The sequence below is a fragment of the Mustela lutreola genome, chromosome 2, assembly GCF_030435805.1.
Source record: "Mustela lutreola isolate mMusLut2 chromosome 2, mMusLut2.pri, whole genome shotgun sequence".
NCBI lineage: Eukaryota > Metazoa > Chordata > Mammalia > Carnivora > Mustelidae > Mustela > Mustela lutreola.
The window spans coordinates 131,166,205-131,188,271 of NC_081291.1; the positions used below are offsets into that span (position 1 = coordinate 131,166,205).

Sequence of the window (22,067 nt, forward strand, 5' to 3'; positions counted from 1 at the left end):
AAAAAGGGAGAGGGGGGAAAGAAAAGACAAGAGAAGTATTGAAAAGAAAAGCAGTGAGGAATCACAATGGTTATGTAGAACTTCCTTTTCCCAAACAGTGCAAACCAAAATAGTGCCTTTGCTTCTTTGTTTTATTCAACTTTGATTTTTCTTTGCTTGCAACATTGTTTCTAAAATATTATATTATCATGATACCAAACAAAAAATTTTAAAAATCATGTCTATCCGTGATATGGGGAAACAATATTCTTTAAAATTTCTATTTAATCAGTGAATTACTTTTCCTTGGTTGGGATAGTGGGGGTGGTGCCAGATCTGTTGATTTTTGGGATCCAGCCTTTAAAATAATTGGGGGAGGGGTTTTAACTAAGCAGCTGATCAAATGAAAATTCCCCCCTCTTCCTAATGTCTGTTGTGGGTAATTACTTTGTCATTGCCCTGTTATTTCTCTTATAATTCATTTAATTCCTAAAATATAAGGGCCGCTTCTCCCGTTGGCTTGGCAGTTCCCAGCTGTTTGCAGCTTTGACACGGATCAGTCGGAGCAGTCGGTGTGGTTGATGGATTACCCCTTTGTGTCTCTTGTCCCTCTATCCACCCCCCCCCCCCCCACCATCCTGCCTAAGTTTCTCTAGGCTTTCTTTTTTTCTGCTTGCACGGAGCCTGATGAGCAATTGACGTTAGATTTGTGCTTCGTAAACACAAAAAATCTGTGAGAGCAGACCCTTATGTTTTTCTGAATATTTTTAGTGGCCAGGCATAAAGAAAGAGAATGCTCAATTTCATAAAATAGAAAGCTATGTTTTTGTTAGAACGTCGTATTTGTTCAGAACACTTTTTCTTTTCTTAAAAAAGGTTTTTTTCCTCAATGCCAAACTTATTTTTTTCTTCCTTAGTAGCTTGAATCTTGATGTCTTAAATTTCTTACTAAATTTATCCTCTGTGATTTGCATGCATGGGTTATCATGGATTTGGTTAATTTGCTTTGACAGTGAAATTAACTTACTACCAGGTACTGAACCTGAATTGCTTAAGACAAGATTGAAATACAGTATAGTATTGTATAATATATACAATAAATATGTTAATTAGTAAGCAGGGTTTGTGTCATTTCACAAACACATGGGTGTCTATTCAAATTCTTGTGGTATTTTTTTGAAGGCTATGTGAAATATCAAATAATGTCTCATGTGGTACAGACGTTCTATACGAAGTGTCTGTGTCTCTATGAGAATGTAGTAAAGTTGATTGTATTTTGCCTTGATATTGTGTAAGGCGTGCACATACCAAGACAACCTTCTACTTGTTATATCCCTTCCTCTTGCATGCTCATTAATCACTGAGCACTAATAACACATTTTTTGTCATGGTACAACAAAAATTCTGGCTCTGACTCTTGTTCTGGCTCATTTACACTGGCCTGCCTGTCAGTTCAAAGCTTTAGGGAATTAATATTGCAAGATTAAAAAGCAAAGTCCCTTAAACATCCCATATTATAAACTTGTGGTTAGTTTTTTCTGAGAGGAAAAAAAAATTAAGCCTTCAAAGGGCAAGGGGCATTAAAGCTTCTTGACGAAGATTTCCCTTTTCCTTCTTTGCGCTCTTTCTCTGAATAACAGAAGCCCCTGACCTTCCACCACAACCTCCTCTCTCCTGGTAAAATGTTACTTTCTAAGGAATTGCCCCGTGGGATATGTGGCTAAGATGCAATGAGCTGCCTGATTATTTTGGATGCCATTTCTCTTTAGTTCACCTATGATTCGCACTTTCTATCCATTTGAGGATAAGAGTCATAGAACACCTCAGTGTTTTTTTTTTTTAATAAAAAAAGAAACATTTTCCACAACCATCTGGTTTCTGTGTAAATGTACGCAGTGATTCTGGAGCCATCCAAATCCCAGTACGCATCGCACTTCCTCACTGACTCTTTGGTGAATCAGAAGAAGAATCAAAAGCCTCTTTGAGGATTACAGAAAAGGAATTCCACATGTGTTAGTGTGTGTGTGTATAGGCAATTTATTTTAGAGAAAAGCTTCGCTAAAATCAAATGAATATAATCTAAACATGCTTTTAAAAGATTAAAATAAAAAAAAAGATGAATCTGGCAAGTCCTTTGAATTTTATAGTAGGTCAATTTATGTGGTCCATCCTATGTGTTTTGAGATCAGTCTTAAGTGGGACTTGAGATAAATGATGTTTTTAAGGTCTCTGTCATTTCCCAGTGTGTTACGACACTTGTAAAACTATAAGAAACACTTGCGGTGAACTATTCCTGCCTTCTATTATCATTTACTGAAAGTTATTTTTGTAGATATATCCTGTCTTCAAGTTTTTATTACACAAATCCTTTTATCACCTTTTCAAGGGGATGATGGTTAATACTTTCATGGCTGTGTGTATTTTATAAGTATTTTTATGTATAATATTGGATTCTATACCCAAAGCCATTTTCTTAGGTAGGTATGATGACTGCTCCCAATTTTTAGAGGAGAAAACTAAGGTTCAGTGAGATCCAAACCTGTACACAGTTGTTTAAGCAGTCAGGTTGGGAGTTTGAAGTCACAAGGGTGTTTATTAGCTATGTGGCCAGACAATTTGCTTAACCTTTATAAGCCTCATTTATCTCATTTGCAAAATGGGATTAATATATTTATCTTGTTGGTAATGGTATAAGGATTAAATATGTTATATATTTAAAATGTTTGTATAATACCTTGAACATAATAAACATGAAAAATGGCAAGTTTCGCTGAGTAGCAATTATTGTCATTAATAGTACAACGAGAGGCAGAAGAAGTACTATTTGTGATGGCATCATAGTCAACATGATTATCTGAAATTTATCCACTTTCTATTTTGGCAAATTTACTCTTTAGCTGTAAATATATAGCTAACTGAGCACCACAGTTGTCATCTGTGGCTATAACGCTTAGATCTATAGGCAAAGGTATATATTCCAATGTAAATTTAGGGTCAATGGGGATGCCTGGGTGGCTCAGTCAGGTAAGCATCTACCTTTGGCTCCGGTCATGATCCCAGGACTCTGGGATCGAGTTCTATATCAGGCTCCTTGCTCAGAGGGAAGTCTGTTTCTCCCTCTGCCTCTCTCCCTCCCCTCGGCTCATGCTTTCTTCTCTCTGACAAATAAAATAAAATAAAAAAAAAATAAATTTAGTATCCATGAATATAGGTAAAAGGATGAAATGAAAACTTTATTATCTGAGTTTAGTTAAATGTTATTTATAATGGAAGATGTTATTTATATAACATGGAAATGTCACTTTTTTGGTTATATTAAATTTTTTTTCTTTGGATTACATTTAATTTTTTTTTTGAAAAAATTAAAATCAAGAACATATATATTTTTCCTCTGGGACTTTATAGAAATAAGAAAGAAAATGTTATTTTTGCTCAGTCATTTCATATGTCAATACATATTTTCATGGAATCAGTCATAGGTATCAATTATTATCAGTTTGTTAAATCATTATTTACTCTAGTCTTTTAGACACAGAATTATGAAAATACTTAATTATATTTTTTCCTAGGAGTTTTGCTGTGAAAGTGCTCACTGTTTTTTGTTTGTTTGTTTGTTTTAACTTAGTCCCAGGCTTGTACTCGGTGTGATTATGTTGCCTTCAAGTAGTAGTTAAGTGAGCTTTAAGCAGATTATTTTCCCCTATTTGCAATGCTTTTACCCTGCTTCATTCAGCTAATTCCTATTTGGCCTTTAAAATTCCACCTGCCCATCCCTTCTTTAAGAAGTCTTCACTCCTGAAATGGATTGAGATATTCCTTTTTGGGGGGGTTACATAAAACTCTGTAAATACTTTTCATCCTGGTATTTGTCATGCTTATTTATCTAGTTTTTAATTGCTCTTATGAATTGACATATTTTCTTACTCAGCTTCAAATGCTCATCATCTGGAATTTAGAAGATAGAAAAAATTGGTTATAGAATGAGTAAGTAGTAGCGCTTTTAACCATTTCCCCTGTCTCCAGAAGTTTTTTCCTTAATTGAACATATCATAATGAAATAGAACAAACCGTGTTTTGCAATATAACATTAAGAAACCATTTGTTTGTCATATTTTCCTATATTCACAGTTTTTATGGTTACCCTGTGAGGTAGATGGCACTGGGCGGGTTCAGCCATCCCATGAAGCCATCAATGACCCAAATTCTTTCAGTCTTTCAGTCTTTCTGCTTCCTCATACTCAGAATTGGTGCCTTTGATTCTCAAAGTTTTCTCAGAGTCACAGTATGGCCACCAGAGCTCCAGCTACCACATCCAGGTTACAGATAAGAAAAAGAAGTAGGAAAAGGCAAAAGGCTCACACAGCCTTTTTTGGATGTCCCACACAACTATTTCTGCTTACATCTCATTAACCAGGTTTTGATTGCACATGACTGTTGTAGTCTCAGATACATCAGGTTTTAGTTGGGCAAACTGCTGCTCTCCTTAAGCCAAGGGGGGAAAAAAGGCTATTATTTAGGGAGGCAGGAGTCTATGTTACAGACATCGAGGAAGATTAAAATGAGTTCGCCTGCAGAGTCACACATTCCCTCATATCATGTTACATTCAAATCTCTACCAGGACTCTACCCGTGTTCTTCCTAAGAGATTGGATAGAACATTGTAAGTGACAGACAATGATCTTAACTCCCTGGTCATGGAGCTAAAATGAATGTAAAGTGTAAGTAGGTATGGAGAAAAGTGAGAAATGGAAGGCTTTGTTCTGTATCCTGAAGTTCTCCGCGACAGGAGATCACTCAGTGAATGCGAGAATTACAAGCAAGTTCATCCATTTGACCATGAACTGCATTATGGTCAGGATTAAGTGTTTCTTCTTTATTGCTGTCTTCAGATTCACCATGAACTGCATTATGGTCAGGATTAAGTGTTTCTTCTTTATTGCTGTCTTCAGATTCCAGCAAAGAACATGGCCACATGTCAGTGCTTGTTGATATTTTAAGTTGAAGGCAAGGATAGAGGCCTTGGTTTGAGGTAGTTCTGAATTTATCTGCATAAACAGTTCTTCTTTCAATAGGTAATTCCTTCTCATGGTTATTTTCTGAAGAGCAGCATTCATCATTCCCAACCAGATCTCTCTTTAAAGTCTGTAAAATGCCCCATTGATACTTCTATCAGAGGTGGCAGATGAGAAGCCATGGAAATATTTTGTTTTGTATCAGTAGTATTGAGTTCATGGCCTGACTTTGATAATTGAGAGATCTTACATAAAAATTCTGGATTCTGGCTTGCTGCATTGGGCACCCCCAGTGGCCAGACAGCAATCAGGGCCTCTCATCTTCCCATAGTCTCCAAGAAGCCAGAGTCAGTCATCTCCCTATCCTGCCTGGCTCTGTAGGACATCTATTTTCTGGCCCCATTTCTAGGCTCCAGATACTACATGTGTAGACAGATGCTTTGTTCACTGGTTAGGATTTAACTCGCTTACCTGGTTTTTATTCTGAATGATTCTTCTTCTTGTCAGGTCTGGACCTGTTTGCTTATATAACAGACTGAAACAACTTAAAGAAAAGAAGTATCATAGGGAAATTCTTACCTTATTTTAACTCAGCAATGAAGTGTAACATCGCATGATTTCTGGGCTGGCTGACCTCACCAGCTCCCAGCACTTTGGAATCACTGGAAGGTAACACTGTCATTTTTCACAAAATCACTTTTAGTAAGATGAATCTCCAATTTAGAAAGATGTTTCAGTTTCTTAAACCTAAAAGAAGTTAAAGAAAACTTATGTGTGCACTCACTACTATGTTTCCATACTGATGTCAAATAATGTTTCCTCACCTGAGAATGGGGAGAGTCACCACCAGAAGTCCCCTTCTGGTGGTACGATCAGTTCAGTGTTTCAAACAGTAAGAGTCCTTGTTCTAAAGTCAGATAGAAGTAAATGACCTTAAGCCTCATATTTTATATGAATAGAGTTAAATTATGTATTCTGTGAAATATTTTAAAAACCCAGGTGATTATGGCTCTGGCATGAGGTACATCAGTCTTCTACCCTGTGGCTGGAGAACAGGAGACTGACCGTTTTGTGTTACATTGAATTTGAGGCTAGGCCTTAGTCTTTGCTCGCTCTTCCTTCTTTCTCTTTCTCTCTCTCTCTTTTTTTTTTTTTCTTTTTTAAGATTTCATTTATTTATTAGAGAGAGAGAAAGTGCAGGCACACAGCAGGGGTTGAGGGAAAGGGAGAAGTAGGCTCTCTGCTGAGCAGGAAGCCCTGTGTGGGACTCAATCCTAGGACTCTGGGATCATGACTTGAGCCAAAGGCAGACACTTAACCGACTGAGCCACCCAGGTGCCCGTCTTCTCATTTTCATTTAGCAAGTGGGCACCTTCTTGCAGTTACCACATTTGCTTTCTCTACCACACTGAATTCATGTTGCATTCAGGATTCCAATAGTTTTCATTCCAACACACTCTACTTTCATAGGCATTGGTTAAATGCCTATCAAATTTAAGTATATTTTAACAAACTAATAACTTCCTTTTCTATAATAGAATGTTTTAAAACACTTATGTGGTGCTGAATAATTTAGTTCAGTTATATGATGACAAGACTAAACAAACTTTCTCTAGAGTTCTGGATTTTTCATTTCGTTACTTTGCTCTAAGCAAGCAAATAGAGATGAGCTATGAAATTTTAGGACTTCGCCTTGAAACATGATCTAGTTGACTTACAAAATTTGAGATGTTGACAAAATGTGCAGTCAATAATCAAATAAATGCAGTTACTTCATTTTATGTCAACAGAGAAGGTGAAAAGTGCATCTTAACTGGCTTGGTGAGATTGGAAGGAGGGGCTGGGAATGTAAAGAGACAACAAAGAGATAGTTGGTAAGATTTAGAGGCTTGCTTCAGCAGGGGTGGTGAGAAGGCAGTGTGACAAAGTTCAGTCGGGTCAAACAAAGTGCAGAAACTTCCTCCTAGACATTGAAAGGAGAGTTGTAGCATGGACAGAAAGTGTTCAAATGTTGTAATCTAGAAACAGTTCATATGATAGTTGATGTGCTGTTTCTGTCTCATCCTGCTGTTCTTTTTGATCCAGGAAATAGAGAAATCACCTTATCTCTCATGTACCAGGATGGTATCATTAAAATAGGACATGTTTTTGAAGTGTGGTATTTAAGGGCTTCAAAGAAGGTATAGAGTGTTATAAGATCAGCACATGCCTACTTCTCAAAGGCAGTTATGAGGACACATTTATTTAGCGAAGACATCCTTTTGGAAGAACAGCCGCCTCAGTAATGATAAAGTGTGTATATAGAGTCTGTTGTATTACATACATTGCCTGAGAGATGCAGAGTTTACTCCCTGACCTAGATCTTGGCAAAAATACAGGTCAGTGCTTTTTATGCTTTTTTTTTTTTTTTTTTAAAATTCTGTGAGACAATATTATCCAATTAGCAAAAAAAGTACTCAAATTTCATTATATTTCCAAATCAAGCTATATCAACACATTATCTTAAATGCAAACAATGGAATGATTTTTCTTTTGCAAGGTAGAACATTTGTTTCAGATGAGTCTGTTGTGTGTGATTTTGCATATGTGGCTATTTGGCATGCCTTTTGTTTCTGACCCTATAGTTGACCTTGGAAGTGGCTTGCTTTAACCATGATGGATGTACCAAAAGATTTATTTTTGTCATGTAGGAGTTGAGTCTTAGGCTATAGGGAGCATAAAAACTGCTTATTGAAAGTAGGCTTGGCAAACCTTTGCTTTCAAATAATCTTCCAGAAGCTCATCTAATTTTGCTAATTAGCGAGAGATAAAATATACCCACATTGTCCTTTGCAATGACTTGAACCCTCTGCCCTTCCTTGATGATAATAGTATTAAATACATGTGTACTTATTGCATTGAATATTAATTAGCACGAACTGAAAAGAGAGGATTTTGTTACACACAAATAACACTTTCATGAAATTAATATTTAATTTCACATAAGTACTTTAATACCCCTTCTGAACTGGGAGAAATAACAAAGGTAACATGATTTTAATTTGCTGATCTACAAAAAAAAAGTGTTTAAATAAACTCTGATTATGGAAGCCTGATTTTAATAAATAATTCAAGAACGAAAGAACCGTCATTTCTGCGGGAAGCAAAAGGAGACCATTCAACTAGTAGTGACCTTGTCACTGAAAATTAAGCTCTCTCTCCGAATCTAAAAATCAAAGCTTAAAAGGCCACTCTCTCCATAATATTTCATTAACTTTTCGAAATGAAATACCTATTGATTAGATTTTCTTTCAGATAATAAATTCTACATGTCTATACTGTCACTTCAATTACAGTATTTACTTGTACACAAGGAAAATGTTTTTACATCTGAAATTAATATACTTCTTCGAAACAACACACTGTAAAGGTTCAGGTGGGATAATTTTTTTCTTTCTCTGAGTAGACTATTGCTCCGTATACTCAAGAGCATGTGTGCATTCTCTTCTCATGTTTTCCCTTCTGCCTGCAGTACTCTTTCTCCCATCCCCTCTGTAGATCCTCAGCAAAATCTTATTCACCCATCCAGGCCTAGTTCAAGTGTTCCCTCCACTGGGAGCCTGCTCAAGTTTTTCCTGAAATGCAATATCCCTCCTCTTCCTTGGGGTCCTCTAAAACTGTTGGTGGCTCGCACCGTTGGTTGTGGCCCCTGTGTGGCATGTTGCCTCAGCCCTTTGCTGGATTCAAAGCCATAATGGCTCATCATCTTCCTATTTTCCCTTCCAGTGCCTAGTTCAGGGCCAGGCACACAAGGTTGTTGAATGGAGTTTAGTATTAACACATTTTGGAAGCTACAGTGTTTGTTCTGACCCTTCAGTTTCTATTTCTGCTTTGTAGAAATCAATGCAACTTTAGGGATCTTTGTCTCTTCATAGTTTACACGAAATATCTCACATCTGGCAACTCTCACCCCCAAACCTAACCATATATAACACTCAAAGTAGTTATTTTACTTTCTGTAGTAAAGGGAAGCTAGAAGGAGCAGGAGACTCTGCTGGCTGGCTTCTTGAAAGGAAACACAGGCTACCGAGATGTCAGAAGATTGTATATGTTAGTTGATACAGTGCGTTCAGTGTTCTTGAAGGATCAAAAACCAAGTCAGCATTGAACTCAATTTTCCTCTTCTCCAATAGTGGCTCAGTTTAGATCTGAGGTCTCTTGGTGTTAGAGGGCTATCATGTAAAACGTCTTGGGGCTCTCCATACCCATGAGACACATTTACCTTAAACTACCCAATAGTGCCACATTTACCCTTTCAAGGGGGATGAATTGAATTATTATATACACCTTAAAGAGTGGTGGTGAGGGACAGATTTCATTCTTTAGTCTTTATATCATGGCCCTTATTCAGTATTTCCAAGTCCTCTTGCAGAGAGCAGGGTTTATAAATGTTCACTTGAAATTTGACTAGCAGAGCAGTAACCCACTGGCTCAAAAGCCATCCCAGCCAGACTGCAGTGGTTGCTGGAAAGATAGTCTAAGATTTGCTTCTGCAAGTGAAACACATGGACTCTTAGTCTTGCTCCTGTTTTGTGAATGGCCTGCGGCTGCACCACTGCCTTCCTTGCTTTTGTTCCCCTCCTGCCCAGAAGCTCAGTGAAGAACTTTCCCTTTTCATAAGGGAGTTCTCAAAGCCATGCTACTTTAGACTTTTCTCTGGTATCAAGCCTACTGGATTTAGTGCTCCACTGCCAGGAAAATATGAGCTGTGGTAGTATGAAGTGGTACAGTCGGAGCCACAGTTTGTAACGTACCGGCAAGGTGGACCAAGCATCGCTTGACTTTACTGGTATGAGAGAGTTGGCAGAGAAGGGAGGGGAGAGGGGAGAAGAGGCTGTGGAAATATGCTTGGGAAAAAGTCCCCACAGTTGAATCTTCCCATTGTCTGAACAAGTTCTTCCTGGCAGACTGCAGTAGTGGCGAGAGCCCCAGCCCATTGTCGTTACCCTCTTCCTACCCCAGCACCAGGGAGGTTTTGGTTCTGGGTGTCCGTTGTGAGCTTAGTGCTGAGAGAGAGCCTGAGTGGAGTGGAACACATTGCATCAGGGAAGAAGAACCAGGAGATCAGTGCTGAGTTCATTCTCTTCTGCTCATGAGCTGTGACTTTGGGACTTGGCCTAAACTCCCAGAAAATCAGTTTCCACCTTTGCCAAATAATAATGAAGTCTACTTCCTCCTTGGAGTGTCTCTTAAATGAAGTTTTAAGGGGTGTTTTCTGGTAAAATGCTTTGGAAACTGTGAAATCTTTTATTTTGATAAAATAAATATTAAATGTATAGAGCAGAGCATATGCTTAAAATTCTGATTTTCTTAAAGGAGAAATGTGTATCTCCTTTCCTCATACTTTGTCTCTATCTTTTGACTTCTTCCAGAGCAGACGGCTGTGGGCAGAGCATTTGTCACCGTACCCGAGTGAGCATAGTTTCCTCATCTGTAAATTGGGAACAATAATAGCCACCACCCAGGGTTATAGTGAGGATGAAGCAAAACAATTTCTGTCCACACAGAATGCCATGGGAGCTTGCTGAGCATTGGTTTCCTCACCCCTTCCCTCTCGCCACCCCCCAGGCCTCTACTCCAGTGAAATAAAATCCTTCTTGTATAATGCAGGAAGCCCCAGGAACACATTCCTGCAAGCCATGGAGGAAAGAAATACTTCCCTGTGTCCTGTCGGAGAGAACAAGGCTTCGGTGGGGCTGATGTCAGAGCTGTGCTCCTGGCAGCCTTTTGGTCAAAAGAAATTTTAGTGTGCTGAAAAATCGCCAAGGAAGCCTTGTTCCCTCTGCATGGGAAAGAAGCCATTTTTTTTGTCCATCCTCCAAGTCCTCCCTGCACAGATTACTGTCAAGACCGAGCACTTCATTTATAAAAATGCCAACATACTCTGATTATTTGGCGAATTACCATGCCGCTGTCAGTGAAGAAACAGCACGTAGAGTATAAAAACAATCTCCATTTTTATCATGCTTGTCACAGCTGGGAGGCCATGGAACAAGGGAGTATTGTTTGAAGGAAGGGCTGCAGAGGCAATGCTCAGGTCCTTTGGTGGCCTCCTGGGCAGACGGACTGTGGTCATAGTTGGTAAACATTTACATGTTCTTTCACTGAAAGACATCAGTCTTGCCATAAATTAATTTCCAGATTCAGTGTTGAGATCTTGACATCCTATCTCTTTTAGATCAACTTTTCCTGGTCTGTCCGTCTGTCTCTCCTCTAATTGATAGGCCCTCTCAAATGTCTTTGTGCTTTCATGATACAGAAGGAATCAGTGGCTGTGCAACAAAAGGCAGTCCAACATTCACTATTAGATTTCCAGTGACTTCAAATTTCACTTCCAAATGAAGCCTCCAGAAGGGAAACACAAACATTACTGGGAGTTGAAGGGGGAAAAAGGGGATGACTCTCTTCTGGGCATGGGTATCTGAACTTCTCAAGCCTGGTATTTCTGAGGCCAAGATGACTGCGAGGGACAGTACTCTTCCTTTGTTGTGAGTGCGTGTGTGTGAATGCATGTGATGACTCAGAACATCTTGAGCCTAACCAGGTTAGCTCTGGAGAACCATTTCTTTACAGGCTCCATTGCTGTATGAACTTGTTGATGAATGAATCTAGTATCACCTCCCTTTAGTAGCTGCTGATTGGCATTTGTCACTTTTTAAGACATTCTCTTCTAGGATGGTGAAACATTCTTCTAGAGAGGATTGGCCATCTGATGCTTCACTTTCTCAAAGAGGGAACTTTATTAGAGTTGATTCCACCCCTGGTTGGCTATGGTCAGTCTTGGCAGAAGGAGTGTCGAATAGTTTTTAATGAAGCAGCTCGGATACCTAGAGCTTGTTCAGAGATTAGTGGAGTGAGCCATCAGGGGATGGCGTGGATGTAGGAAACAAAGCAGTCTACAAAAGACGAAGCCCTAGATCTTCCTAGTGGGTATAAGATAAGATTGGGTTGTTAGCCTTTCTGCCTAATCTCCACTCTTGTCAGACAGGTGGTATCTTTTTACCTCTACCGGCAACTTTCATCCCATCTTAGTAGAGAGTGGAGGAGAAAGACATTTGAGTCCAGCTAACCCAATAGAGTTACAAATACTCTCAGCATCTCCTAAGAAAAGCACAGAGTAGATCCAGCCAATCCTCTTGCACACTCAAATTGTCATGTCACACTGCTCAAGTCAGGTGCTTCTTAGAATGCAGAAATAAATGATTGAGCTGACAGGGGGCACCACATATAGAGGGATCAAGATTATTTTTTAACATCACGTAAACCAAGTTGGAACTGTTTGGAGAAACTGGCCCTCAATGATCCCAGCTCTGGAAGGGACAGCCTTGGAAATTGGGAAGAAAGATCTTCAGTAGCTCCCTGTTTCTTTCCAAAAGAAATCTATTTCGTTAGTTTGTTATAGAATTAAGATAGAAACCATTAGGAGTGTGTTTCCTCTTTCCCTCCAATTATAGTTCTGCTGTCTTTTCCTTGAGCCCCGTACCTCATGTTCTGGTAGCACTCAACTCTTCATTGTGCTACACGTGAGGTGTTCCCCAAGCCTTCCCTTGACCACCCTCCAACAAACCACACAAGGACCCATTCTTCTTCCCTGAAGAATCATTTCTGTACTCTATAAGGGTTTGCTTGGCTGCCTGCTCTTCTGTGACATATTTACTGATCAGACTGAATCAGTTAAACAAAAGTAATCTCTTCTTTTGTATTCTAACAGTACTCTTGTCTACCCAATTTAGCATTTCGTGATTTACTTTTAATTTAGCTCTTTACAATTTTATTTTACTTCTTCAAGCTTTACTTCTTGAGCATAGAATCCATAGACTGTATATCCTACCTGTGTCTTAGGTACAAAGGGGCTCAGCAAATGTCTGCAAACATTAGCAGTGTCCCCAGATTTCTCATCAAATTATTTGTTGAGTTGTTTATTAAATTAGTAAAAATATTTACATATATTATATTCTATATTCTCTCTATATTTATAAGGTTACATATTGTCTATAGATTACCTGTAGAGCACATTATGATCTATAGATTATATAGATTTTATATACATGATTTCTGATTTCATATTGCTCATCAAATTACTTGTCAAGGTTATTTATTAGTAAAGATATGTTTTTATTTTTTATAGAAGTAATAGATATTTAAATATATTTTTGTGAAGCACCTGGGTGGCTCAGTTGGTTAAAACCTCTGCCTTTGGCTCTGGTCATGATCCCAGGGTCCTGGGATTGAGCCCCATATCGGGCTCTCTGCTCAGCGGGGAGCCTGCTTCCCCCTCTCTCTCTGCCTGCCTCTCTGCCTACTTGTGATCTCTCTCTGTCAAATAAATAAATAAATAAAATATTTAAAAAATATATATATATAGTTGTATTCTTTATATAGAATGTACAGAGAAATATATGTAGAATACAAAAATATATATACTCTTCATATATATTCTCTTTCTTTATATAAAATATATATATTCTTTATATTATATAATAGAGAGAAATATGTGGCTCACAGGGGGTCAAAATAACTTACTAGTAAAGGACCTACTTTTGTAAAGATCATTGCCAGGGGATTTGACATGGCTCTGTGCATAGCCATGCCAACATAGGAAGGTGACTGGTCTAATGCAGTTAGTGCTAAACTCATTTATACCTGAGCCACTTTCGGGCTGTACAGTCTATGGGTTCCATTCTCTCTCTCCATGTATGTCTGTATCTCTCTCTCTCTCTCTCTCTCCACACACACACACACACACACACACACACCTTGAATCTAGCATAGAACCTGGAAAGTAATATGCACTCACTAAAGGACAGGTTTAGTCAAAATTTCAGAATCATTTTTATTCCATTGTCTCCTTGTTATAGCAAAGCAAAAACCAAAGTTAAAGCAAACAACTTCTTTCAGTGTTCATAATTTTAAAATAAATATGTGGCTTATAAAAAAAAAGAAAGAAAATATACTAAATTATAATATTGACCATGCTTTTTAATCTAAGTCTTTCTCCCTAGAGAAATTCTAGGATATTTTCTCAGAAGTGAATGTCACCTCTTCTTCTCCTGGTTGACAATCCCATGCCTGTCCTCCCCTCCTCTTAGACTATGATAATCAGTGCACTAAACTTTAAGTTCTTCAGGAACAGGGATGCAGCTGGCTTTTGATCTCTGTCTGGCACAAGGAAAAGGGGTTAATCTCTTTATTCCTCTCTTACCTCTACCAACTATGCCTTTTCTTACCCCCTACTCTCTCCTCTCCTTAGGGATCTTGCTCCATCAACTTTCTTTTCTCCTGTTTATCTTCAACATCTCCCTTTATTTTTAGGGTCATCAGGCTCTGTGGTTGGCCTGGGACAGTTCCAGTTTATTTCTATTGCCCAAACATAATTATTAATAGCATCCACTTTCACTTTCAAAAATGTCTGACTTGGGTGATAAATTATATAGTCTATTTATATCTGACCTTGACCTTAAACCCCAACTCTCCCATTCTAAAGATACTCAATAGATACACATTCCTAAACCCATACCCAATACGGTAACTCTCCATCCTTCCTGTCACAGCCATACTTCTTGAAAGTATTGTTCAGATGCATTTTCTCAATTTCCTTCCATACTATTATTCTCCTGGACCACCATTCTTGTCTTTACCACTTTTCTGAAACTGCTCTGGTGTAGTGACCTCCTAGTTGCTAAATCCTTTGGACATGTAAAAGATTTTTATTAGGTGATTTACAGGATCCTTTTCCTACCCTAATAAGATGCTATACTTTTTTTTTTTTTTTAAGATTTTATTTATTTATTTGACAGAGAGAGATCACAAGTAGGCAGAGAGGCAGGCAGAGAGAGAGAGGAGGAAGCAGGCTCCCTGCTGAGCAGAGAGCCTGATGTGGGACTTGATCCCAGCACCCTGAGTTCATGACCTGAGCCGAAGGCAGCTGCTTAACCCACTGAGCCACCCAGGCGCCCCAGATGCTATACTTTTGAATGATTTCCTCATTCTCATTTTTTAACCAAGGTAATTTGTTGAGGTTTTTCATCCACATGCCCACCATCATGTAAAACATTGCTATCTCTCTTAATCCACATGAAACTCTCTGAGGTAAGTATCATTTTTCCACTTTACACACAGGGCAAGTGGGAGATTGAATCACTTTCCTACTTTCTCATAGCTAGTAAATGATGGAGCCGAGTTTCTAATTTCCAAAACGGATACTGTTATTTTCCCACTATACTATTGTACCTCTCTTCCTCTCAACCAAATGTTAATATCTGTGTACATCGTGACCCACACTGCAGGTACCAAAGACTGGTGAGCTGAGATATATATATATATATATATATATATATATATATATATTTTAAAAGCAGATTCTGAGAATTAGAACCACTAAGGATTAGATATTGTCCTGTGGAATATACCTGGGAGTGCTGACAGTTATGGATATTTAAGCCAGGGATAAGGGAAGTGGCTGTTGCTATACAAGCGGTGAGTTTCTGGATTTCAGTAAAATAAACCAGGATTTTGTTTCTTGAAGTAATTATACTCTGGAGAGAGGAAAGAAAGATGGAGACAATTATGAATGACCTTGCATCTCTGAGCCGTTGAGAACTTCTGGATCAGTGGCTGATGTTTTCATAGCCTTTCAAGTGAAACCTTTCAGTGAAGTCTCAAGCCACAGACCACCAGTTAACAAAGGGAATTCTTTTTCCAGGATATTAACCTTAATTTGAGTGCCGTATAATGATAGTTGTATTAACAAGAAAAAGAAAATCTCCAGCCACATTTTCTAATGCTGTTTAACCTTTCTGAAAACTTTTGAGTTTTGAAATTTTTTTAGTATCATCCTTTTTTTTTAATAGGTACTGTCTTCTGAGTATAATCATTCCACTGACTTTTTTGGTCTTAAAGATTTTATTTATTTATTTATTTATTTGACAGAGAGACAGAGAGAGAACAAGCGGGCAGCAGCAGGCAGAGGGAGAGGGAGAAGCAGGCTCCCTGCAGAGCAGTGGGCCTGATGCGGAACTTGATCCCAGGACCTTGGGATCATGACCTGAGCCAAAGGCAGATGCTCAACCGCCTGAGCCACCCAGGCGCTCCTCCACTGACTTCTTTATTGCAAGAGTTGGCAGCGTATTTCTATCAAATAAATAAAACTTTTCTAATAGCTTAAGTCAGTAATGTTGTTAATATTACACATGCCCTCATCCCTGGGCCTTACTGCTCTCAGGACCATAGTTAAGTAAAGAGAACTATTTAATACCAAAACCAAACCCCTCCCACCCCCACCCTCTGACCCCTAGCACACCTTTTTCTTGATCTGGAGAGAAACAAATGTTTTGTAAGGTCCTGACACTGGAAAAGAGTTAACTCCATTTCTATAGCTCTAGGATTATTCTCTTATAGGTCTAAATTTACTTAATATTACAACTGCCAATGTCATGAGTGTTCTAAAATAGATGTACATGAGGAACAATGGGCAGAGGTTTTTTTTTTTTAAATTTTTTTGACTGCTGAAATGTGTCTAATTAGAGTTACATTTCTTCAAAGTGGAAACTGCCTGGCATATCTGAAAGCATATGAATTCTGTCTGTGTGACATTTGTGCCCTATGCCTCATTTTCTAGAGCCATTGACACAAAATAAAATTACCAAATTTTGTTGATGTGACTGGGTCAGCCACAGATGCATTTCACTGATGGCTGAAAAATATTTTTATCTTGTTGAGGCATCCTTAAGAAACTTAAAAAAAAATTATAGTCTGTGTTTTTGGCAGGTAGTTTGTGTGTATTGTTTCCCTGTGTTGGGCCACCACCTTTTTACAAGATGTGAGCAGTGGGTTAGCTCTGCTGTGATGTTTTTGAGCTGTATATTTACTTAGCAACTCCATTCTCTGAGTAGTTGTTGAAAGAACAGAAGTTTGTAAATTATACAACACTAAACAGTGGATGCCATCCATGGCTTTTAGCCCAGACCCTGTCAAATCATTTTCTATTTCCTGGTCAGGCCTTAAAAATTGCTATGCATTACAGAAGCATTAGCATTTCTCAATTTAAACATATTGTTTCTTAATTAGTTTCTGAAACTCTAATTATGAAAGAACTTATTGAGCATGCTGGGAAAATAATTATTGACCAAGAGACAAACGACTTTAGTCTTAAGCATTTGGGTTCTTGTTTAACTATAGTAAGGCATACCCATATTAAGGCAATTTATGATGTTATGGGGCTATGACTAGTGATGGCATACATCTATACCAGAAATTACAGATTTCTTTTCACCTTGTGCTCTTTCTCAGCTATTGCTAATGGCTTTCAGGAGCACTATGTTATGAAGGATTCTGAAGATCTATTCTGATTCATTGAGAGTGTATAGAAATCAGATAATAATGGTTACTATTGATGCTGAAGAGATACATGATAGTATATGGCCACGAGTTTGTTAGTCCCGTTATGTACACAGCCTGAAAATTTTGTCCAAAGATGTAACATACAAAGACATACCAGAATCTTAGCTTTTTGATAACTTTTTTCCTCGCCATTAGTAAGATGGCTGATTTCATTTTCATCCTCCCTCAGAAGGAGACAGAACATCTCCAGAAAGGGTTTTTGTCTGTGTACTTTGGTTCCCAACTTGTGAGCACAACTGTGTTTTGAAAAGAATAAACAGATACGTCCAAAATGAAGTGTCAAAACGGCAGAACAGGAGAGCATGAGTCTTGGATGAGTGTCTGGGTCCCATCTGCTTCACATTCAGGTCCTTGGGGTCAGGGAGCACAGGGCTGATTCTGGCGGCTCCTCATGTTTCCCCTTTCAGTTTTCCCCTGGCCTTGGCTTGGGAAGGATGGGGAATGTGACAAAGCCTTTTCAGCTGGCTCAAGATCTACCCTGTTCTGCATATCCTGATTGCAAAAGCAGCATGGGCAGAGAGGAGATCAGCCATGGTGGGTAGGAGCATGGATGGGTCTGAATCTGAGGCCCCGCAGTCCCACTCACTGCATGTTTTGGTAAGTTTCTTAGGGCTTCAGTTTCCCTTTTGTAAAACGAGGGTAATAGTAGTTGTGAGGAATTATTGGCCAGGTGACTGTAAAATGCTCTGCACGGTGTTCACGTGGTAAGTACTCAATAAATAGAACCTTGTTGTTACTATTAATAAATATCTGTCAATATTTAGAGGGATAAAGGTTTACTATAAATATTCAAGAATTCTCTAGCTTCTTCCTAGAATTTCTGGGCTTCTCTAAGTACTTTGTAAGCAATTTCTTTAATATCCCCCCTTGTAACCTTCACTTTGCCTGTTCCTGTCTGTCAGCTGTTAATGCTTTTTTCCTTTATCCCTCTTTCCCTTTTTGCTTCTGTCTCATTCTCTCCTTTTCCTTCCCCTTTTCTTTTCTCCCTCCTATCCTACATTTCCCTCTTTGGTGTCTTTTCGGTTCTTTCTCCATTCCCTTCTCATTTCTTCTCACATGTTCCTATCCAAAGGCAGTTCTGAGAATTACTAAGAGAATGAGAAATCAATGTAAAAAGAAATTGGAAAGCAGTAAATTTAAGTTATTAAATATTAATTTTAATTAACTGATTACATTGATAGTGTTATATTAAGAGAAGAGCAAGAACGGAGGCATAACCTATGAACTATGTACGCTATATAATATTCCCTTAGCACATTCTACCTCTAGAGATAAATGGTTATGGATGAACTCATGATTGAGAGTTCATTTATTCACTCTATAAACAAGTGCTAAGTAGGTGCCAGTCACCATGTACCAGTTTGTGGGGAGGATATTTACTGTACAAAGTGGTCAGTGCATGCTTGGCCCGCTTTAGGAGGTGATCAGTAAATTTTGTGGAATGAATGGCTAGAATAGAGAAGTGACCCAGTGGGGCTGACCTGGTGAAGAAGACAGGGAGGAAGGATATTCTAGAAAACTGTAGCTAATTGTATATGGTATATCACAAGGAATAAAAAGTCAGAAATAAGCTGGGACTGAGGCATAGAGAACCTTATATTTGAATTTTATGTTAAGTGGGGAGGCAGTAGTAGATAGATCCAAAGTCTGTGACTTGATAAGATGGAAGCTTAATTCTTGATCAGTGACTGTCCTGGTTGGTTTTTCCACCTCAGCGGTCTTAACTGGTCTGGCCCACCATTTATAAACACTTCCTAGCAACTCCCCAACTTCTCAACTGGCTAGTCCCAAACTTGGTTAAACCCAGTTCTCTACCTACTCTACATCAGTCCTGAAGAACTACTGTGTAATCCGTCTGGGTTGCTGTAATGAAATACCACCAACTGTGTTGCTTTTAAACAACAGAAATTTATTTCTCATCATTCTGGAGGCTGGAAGTTAAAGATCAATGCACTGGCAGTTACGGTGTCTGGTAGAGGTCTGTTTCCTGGTGGGTAGATAGTCATCTTTTCTCCTTGTCCTCACCTGGGGGGAGGGTCAAGGAAGTTCTCTGGGCCCTTTTCTAATAGCATTAAATCTGTTCTTGGAGGGCTCTATCCTTATGACCTAATCACCTTCCAAAGACCACACTTCCTAATACCATCATTTTGGAGATTAGGTTTCAACATATGAATTTGGGAGGAACACATTCAGTTCACAGCAACTGTTTTATATCTTTTTCTATTCCCCTCAATTTCCATACCTCTCTTTTTTTCACCATTAGCCAGTAACCATATTAATTATTTCACTGAGAAATCAGACTAGGGTAAGAATGCCCCATGCCACATCACTAAAGTGAGGAAGCCTTCTATATCTGTCGTCTTTCATTCTGCCTTCATCTCTGTCACTCTGCTCCTGATGTCCTTGCTCCAGTCCACGGTGAACTATTTCCCTTGTGCACTGGAGTCCATCCTCTCTCACAGACCTACAGACACACTCGGGCTACTCTCCCCCTCTCTCAGCAGCATCACCAGATTTTCTTTCCAGCTTGATCATTCTATCAATGTAGAAACAAACTGTACATCTTCCATCTTCAGGAACAGACTTCTCTTGACTCCGCTTACTGCTCCAGTTATTGCATTATTTCTGTTTCTCCTTAGAGCAAAATGCTATAACCTCTAGTTTCCTTTTCTCTCTCATTCTTACCTCATGTCACTAAAGAGATTCTCTTTGTAAGGCCATCAGAGACCTCCATGTTGCCAAATCCAGTGGTCAGTTCCCAGGCCTTATTTCATTCGATTTACTTTTAGAATTTGACTCCAGTAATCATTTCCTCTTAAAAAACAAAAAACAAACAAACAAATAAAAACTTTAGTCACTTGAATTCCTACAAACCATTCAGTCCTGCTTCTTTTCTTACTGTACTGGTTGACCGTAAGACCCTAACGCTCTTTTGCTGGTCCCTTCTCCTCTTTTTACCCTTTAAGTACTCAAGTACTGAGAGGCTCAGTACCTGGAGCTCTTCTCAGTGGTCTCTTCCACTTTCATAGCTTCAAACAGTAGCCCTTCACTGATGACTCCAAAATGTATATGTCTGTCCTAGATCTTCCTTTAACTCCACTGAGACCCAACTTCCAAATGACATCTCGATGTGGATGTCTGATAGACATCTCACTATGTTCAGGTAGTTCAAAGACTGAACTCTTGGGTTTTTTCCTCCGTCCCCAAATTTGCTCCTTCTACACTCTTCTCCATTCTGTCAGGTGCTCCAGTCAAAAAATTTGAAATCATCCTTGCTTCTTTTTAATCTCTTACACCTGTATCTAATTAACCTTTATAACACATCAGTTCACTTACTCAAAATACATCTAGAAGCCATTTGCTTCTTGCCTCCTCTACCACCCTGGGCTGAGTTCCACCATTTCTGGCCTGATAAAGGTAATATACACCTAACCAGTCTCCTCGCTTCCACCTTTGTTGTACTATAATCTGTTATCCATATTGCAGCCAAGCTGACTGATTAAGAACCTAAGTCAGTTCACTCCCCTGCTCAGAACTCTCCTTTGACTTCTCAATTCCACTTGGAGTAAAATGCAGAGTTGCTACCACACTCACAAGGCCCTGGAGGCCCCACATGGTGTGGCCCAGCTCCCCTTTGACCTCACTTCTTGCACCCACTCCTCTAGTAGCCTCTAATCAGTCATGGTGGGAATCTTCCTTCTCAAACACTCCATAGAGTTTTTACCTTTAAGCTTTTGAGTTTATTTATTATTTTTTAAGTGAAAATTTCATCTTGAGCTGTGAAGTCAAATTTTCTTGAATCACAAATTCTTTCCCCCCCTTTTTTGGGAGCCACCTGTAGAACTCAAGGAAAAGTTCATAAGTCTGACTTTTGATAAAGAATTTCTTAGAGGACGTGGCTCTCCATATCCAGTTCCCATTTTCAATTTAGGGAAATATAATTTGTGAAAAACAAAAGTACAAGAAAAAAAAGTAAAATGTAAAAGAAACACTTTTTCCTTTAAGGCTTTTGACTTGATCAAAAAGACCAGGAACCAGATGAAGCCATTTCCTGTATTATGTAAACTGTGTCTCAAGAAGAAATATGTTTGCACTGTACAGGAAAGCATGGCATTGTCTCTAGTGCCATTTGACATTTCTTGCACTATGAAGCAATTGATATGTGTACCCACAGTAATCATTTGGGGAAGTGTTTTTGATTTTACTTAGATAGGTATCGTATTCAAATTTTTTTTTTTAATTTTTTATTTTTTATAAACATATATTTTTATCCCCAGGTCTGTGAATCACCAGGTTTACACACTTCACAGCACTCACCAAATCACATACCCTCCCCAATGTCCATAATCCCACCCCCTTCTCCCCAACCCCCTCCCCCCGGCAACCCTCAGTTTGTTTTGTGAGATTAAGAGTCACTTATGGTTTGTCTCCCTCCCAATCCCATCTTGTTTCATTTATTCTTCTACCCACTTAAGCCTCCATGTTGCATCACCACTTCCTCATATCAGGGAGATCATATGATAGTTGTCTTTCGTATTCAAATTTTAAGACAGTTATTCAAAATTGGGATATTTTCAGCTATTTGTTTATTTTGAGAGAAAGCTCCATTTAAAGAAAGTGTAACAGTGTTTGGATATT

The 22,067-nt window shown here is 38.7% G+C and overlaps 1 protein-coding gene across 9 annotated transcripts in view; it reads left to right on the forward strand.

Annotated features, from left to right (window-relative positions):
• Positions 1-22,067, forward strand: part of MECOM (MDS1 and EVI1 complex locus) — a 543,943-nt gene that overhangs the window by 306,484 nt on the left and 215,392 nt on the right. The window contains exon 1 of one of the 9 annotated variants that reach the window (XM_059163537.1): positions 17,862-18,026. The exons of the other annotated variants lie outside the window; for them this stretch is intronic. Coding sequence (XP_059019520.1) covers positions 17,961-18,026 — 66 coding nt within the window. The 5' untranslated portion in view covers positions 17,862-17,960. Of the gene's footprint in view, positions 1-17,861; positions 18,027-22,067 lie in introns of those variants that run through there. 9 annotated transcript variants of the gene reach the window in all.